This window comes from Lactuca serriola, chromosome 2 (assembly GCF_051521515.1).
Source record: "Lactuca serriola cultivar US96UC23 chromosome 2, Lser_US96UC23_V15, whole genome shotgun sequence".
In the NCBI taxonomy this organism is placed as follows: Eukaryota; Viridiplantae; Streptophyta; class Magnoliopsida; order Asterales; family Asteraceae; genus Lactuca; species Lactuca serriola.
Window position 1 is genome coordinate 228312559 of NC_136409.1, and position 5656 is coordinate 228318214.

A 5656-nucleotide genomic window follows, 5' to 3' on the forward strand; every position below is an offset into this window, starting at 1 on the left:
TTTTTTCATCAATGAAATCCATTGAAGCAATCATGGCATGTTAAATCATGTGATGATTATTCGAAACTTCATAAGGCTTTTAAGGCAACAAATGTCATACAAAAGGGCCCTAAGAATGAATCCACCATAACTAACGCATGTTAATTAATAACTAACTGAGAGAATAATACACATCGATAAAAGTTGAAGACTTTATGAAGAATAGATGTTGACTTTTATATAGTGATTTTTTTGGTAAGAATCGAGCTATCATCAGGTTGAATCAATGTCAAGAAACAAAAAGATAAATTAAAACATTTGGTCATTTCTTTGTCAAGCAACATCTTGTATTAAAAGATCAATTAAACTAAAAGGTACGTAATCATCAGAATCACAAAGATAGATGTACAATTTTGATTAGAATTGACAGACACTCATGTGGGATGTTTGAATATAGAATTAATGAATTATAATCAGTCACAACTCACAACAATATTTCAGATAAATAATCATTGTTTATTTAATCGATCACATGGAGATATTAACAAAATTTGTACATTGAAAATAACAAGAAACATCATCCATCAAAACATATGAAGTTTTTGCGTTAATAACAACCGATTCAAGAACTAGAACCCAAAAATCCTCTGTAGAATATGTAGATAACAACAAATTCATGAACATCTAAAAAGATTGAAAATTTAAAATCTTGATTCATTATAATTATAAACGGTATAACAATCCTGGATCTTTGTCAATTATAATATGGCAATACTCCTACAAATTCTTGGACCTAAATTATAGTTATAATAAAGGTTAACCAAAGAATACAATTAATGCTACAAACTGTGAAAAAGAAAAGACATTACATATTAGCATCCACAAAGACCTCATTAAGCATGTCATGATCATCATCTCCCCCATTTGTTATGGCTTCTTTCTCCTCTTCACTACCAAAATCACGCCTTTTGAGCTTGGAATGAGCTGCAACAAATATCATTTTTTGAATCCTTTCAAGTCCAATTCTTGATTGAATTTGTCCTTGACCCAATAAAGACAAGTAACTACATTTGAATCCACAAGAAGTTGTTGCATGAAGAAACAAAAGCCTAACTGCAATCTTTCCAAGAATTGTGAAGTCTTTCAAGATAGTTTCCCAAACAAGTCTACTACTTTGAGGGTTTGCTATTTTCATCTTTCCGGTCAATGGGTCAAGTTGTTTGACTTGAACCGCTTTTGCATATAACGGGTCAAGTCCTTCTGACCTCCATTTCATAAGCTCCATTAATGCTTTATGAGCTTCTTCTCTTGAAACTAATCGTGTTATCAGTTTATCAACATCTTTCTCTTGTTCACAGGTTAAGCATTTAAAAGGTGGAAGGTATTTTCCGTTTTCGTCCCTCAGTAAATAGACTGGATCAAGTATGAATGCGGTTGACCATGCAGGGTGGTAGTTTTTCTTGAATCTTTTTTCAACAATTCTTTCAACAACACCAACATGAAGAACACTGAATTTCACACACCAATCTTTGATTTTGGATTTTAAATCCTCCCAAAGAGGAAGACATTGACCTACTAATGGCCTTTCAACCTCAATCTCTTCAACCATATCTTTCACCACTTTGATTAAAGTGTTGATAGCTTCCACGTCATTCCAAAACCCCATGTTTTGGATCATGTCGCCAACTTCTGTAGCCAGAGAATCTTCCATAACCAAAACTTTATACAAATCCTCCATTACAACTAACTGCAAGACGCGAGAACAGCTGATGATATTATCCAACATTGCAGAAACAGACGAAAAGTTTTGTAAGTTTTCACAATATAAAAGGGGAGGAATCCCAAAAGAAACAGAGAATCTGGAGTCGTGTGAGAGAAACTTGTTGAGAATGCTTCTAGCGTGAGAATTGTTGTTGAAAAGATTGGTAATCTTCAAGCAATTAGAAATTACGTTCTTGAAAAGAGGAAGCTCTTTGCTAAAATCCTTGATTAGATTACCGACTCCTTGAAGCTGACATGATAAATTAACCATCCATTGATTTTGAAGCTCTAAATTTCTCAAGGCTTTTGTTTTATACTTATCTGCGACAATTCCGACACATTTTTGAACGATATTACACGTACCTGTGATGGTTTCCCACATGATCTCTTCTGCATACGTGGCAGGAATCGCGCCACTAGGAAAAAACGTTTCTCGAAATAATGTGGTTCCATTCGGAAGATTAACCATGAATTTGATCATATTCATACCTTCGATTTCTTCCCTTTTCCACCCGTTGGATGAAAGTTGAAAAAACTCAGCATCGTTGATCTTGGTTTCTGATTCTAACTTTGCTTCTTCGTATTTTGAATCAAGCCTTGACGACATAAAATTGTCTTGTCGTGAAATCTCAGGAAGCCCGACTTGATTCATGAAAGCTTTAAACTTTGGATGATCCAAGCTTGAATATGAGACTGACCCGTAAGACTCGTAAAACCAATCAGTTAATAATCCAAGAGCCGAATCGATTTGGGTTTTACTTAAAATGGGACCAGGTGGTAAAGGTTTTGAACTTTTAATCTTTTTCACACTATCTTCCAGCATTGCCAATGGTCCCAGATCCTCTTTCCCACCAGATAACAACAAATGCTGCTGTTGTTGATGATGATGATGAAACTGATGTTGATGGTAACTATTCAAACCCTCGTTTATAGACCCGAGCCGCTTCCGATTACTCTGAGAAGAAGGTGAAGACAATGGCGGCAAGGAAGACGAAGGTGATGAATGTTTCAACAGAGAGTTAAAATTGGGGCAGGTTCCTCTCTTGAGATGCTCAGAAGCAGTTCGCGATGGGTTTGAAGCAGAGAAAACAGCTTCACAAAGGTTGCACCTAAGCTTAACAGCTTTCGGATCATTTGTGTCCGGGTTTCGAACCAGAATAGGCTCCAGATGTGCCCAGTACCAAGCTCCTTTCCCTTTAGTGGCCTTCGCTCGAATCGTGCTTAGCCCTTCATATCTCTTGTTCACAGCTCGTATAGCCATGTCTTCTGTAGGAACCGCTACCAATTGGGTATCATTATTCTGGGTCTCCTCGGATTCAGCCATGAGTAACACACGAAAAAGATGAAGAGGCTTCTAGACTAGAAACTAGAAAGACAAACCTTTTAAGTTAACGTCGTATATACCAAGTGTCGGAGTTTCAATTCAGTTGATATGAAGTCCATTTTGATGGTGGCGAAAGAGAGCTTCTGAAGTCGCCGGAAACACGGAAAGTTTGTTTTATGTATGCCAGGTGTTTGATGAAATGCTGAAGCGAAAGAATGAGAATGATGAATGATGATAATGGTCAGAAGTAAAATGGAATATTATAGCAGCGGCAGGTATATCACACGGAGATTTGTAAGGGAAGAAGTGGTAGTTCCCCACGTAGCGATAAAGCGCGTCAGAAGGAACGAGCCAATGAACTTTAAGGTTTTTTTGGGGTGTGGGGTCGGAGGTTTTGAAGTTGTGGGGTCAAATTATAAATTGGCCATAGAATTGACTCATCTCACCTCCAAGTATGGTCAACATTGGTAATTCAACGTGTCAGGTGACGTAGGACTTGTTTTTAAAACGTGAGAATTTTTGGAAACAAGGACTCCCGCTTCGTTTTATTATACTTTGACCCCTTTGAATGCAAAATACATTATTTACCTCAACTAGTCAACTATCCAAATAATATCCGATTTCAATTACAAATCTTTGTCGTTATTGAATAATATCCTAAACAATTACTTTACTAGATAATAAAATAAAAGTAAATTGCAGAAATCGTCATGCACTTTTAGCTTATTTTTTTCTAACTACATAAATTGTTGAGTAAATTTGAGATTTGGTACTTAAATTTTTTTTTTTAATTAGTACGGTTCTTAGGATGTGTTTTTGTTGCGTCTTGGGTCTTTGATAAACCTAAAATTACTATTTTGCTCTTATTTATTTATTTTCTTTTATTTGTCTGATTTATAATAAATATAAAAATTAAAATTAAAAAGATCTTAAACCTCTAATCTAACTGTACACCCTAATAAAAGAAAATGAATAAATTAAACTAATCGTCTCTGGTCCAAGTATCAAATTGTATGTTCGGTCTCTATTTCTAAAAATTAACTCGGACTATCTATCGTGTATTTAAATACTATCCGTTCAGTCCCTATTGTCGTTAGACGTTAGTTTTCTCCGTTTGGGTAGCTCACGTGCCTTGCACGCAGGGGTATTTTCATCATTTCATGTCTTGTGCCCCTATTAGAGTCGTTTCCACTCCCCTTCTTTCATTTATCTTCGTCAGTCTTCTTCCCCATTACTTCTTCGCCCTTTTGTTCTTCGATTAGCCTTCTCCAACCAACAAAAATGACCATTATATACAATTGTAGAGCTGAAGCTGTGATTCGTACTTCATGGAGCAAGAACAACCTTGGAAAACGTTACTATGCTTGTTCTAACCCTGTTAATTTCGATTTCTTGGTAAATTTACCCAAATCTCCTATTTTCTGTAAATTTTAGCATTGTTAAATGTTTATACACTTACTTTGCAGGCTCTTGGTTGCAAGTTCATTGGTTGGGTGGTATAGGATCCAAATGTGCTTGTATGAACATTAGGATGAAGCTTGAACAAAAAAAAAATTGAAAATGAAGTTGTATCTAGCTATTAGTTGATTTTTGTTTGTATCAATTCTAGAGAATATCAGTTTTCAAGTTGTAGTGGATGTGTCAGCTTGCAACTTAATGAAAATGGGGTGTTTTTTTTTTGGTAATTATCAAACATGCATTCATACCAAAGCAACAATTTATATCATACCATTAATTCATCAAACCATTACAAACATGCATTCATACATTAATAACCTAATTAATCATTAAGGCATTCAAACCATTACAAACATTCATCCAGTCAACATAGTTTGAAGTACATCAACATCATAGTCAAAGAAGTAGCACAACATTAGTCCAAACTGAAATTACAAACCCAAAAGACATAAAAGAACATTATTTCAAGTACATCAAAAGCATTAGCCAACCAAAAGACATGAAAGTAATATACAAACACCAAACCATCAGATTTTTCCCCTTGTTCACAACACCCGAATTATGTCCCACACCAGCATTCTGTCCCACATCACTACCATTGGCTTGTGATCCTCCCACCGACGGCCCCGTGTAGCTCCTACCATTATGCCTAACATTTCCACACTTTGAACATCTAATTGACTTAGCGTAACATCCCGATGATGAGGTAATTTATAACACCCAGAATCAGGAAGACCAAGAAAAGAAAGGTTAAGCTCTAAATCAAGAGTCAACTCGTCGAGTCCAGGGAGGAACTCGACGAGTCGGAGCGGGATCCGGGTCATTGAGTAAATGACCGACTCGGCGAGTCAACGAGTGAACTCGGCGAGTCTGGTCTAGGCGAGAAAAACCCTAATCCCAGAGGTTATGCCCTATATAAAGCACATTATAACCCACCCTCAGCCTCTTTGCTCCCCTTTTGAGTTCCAGAAACCCTAGAATTGAGTGATCCTTCATTATTTGAGAGAATAGAGCCTTGGAGGAGAGAATTTTGGAGAAGGGCTTGAAGATCAAGGGCTTTGCTGCAAAGGAGTGATGTAGATCCGGAATTTACTTCTGTTGGAGCTTTCATTTGAGGTAATAGTCTGTTGTTTG

At 36.5% G+C, this 5656-nt stretch overlaps 1 protein-coding gene across 1 annotated transcript; it reads right to left on the minus strand.

Annotated features, from left to right (window-relative positions):
• Positions 1-672: 672 nt before the first annotated feature.
• LOC145088781 (uncharacterized) lies at positions 673-3328 on the minus strand. The gene has a single exon (XM_079027181.1). The coding sequence runs from the start codon at positions 3062-3064 to the stop codon at positions 845-847; it is 2220 nt and encodes a 739-aa protein (XP_078883307.1). The 5' UTR covers positions 3065-3328; the 3' UTR covers positions 673-844.
• Positions 3329-5656: the final 2328 nt, after the last annotated feature.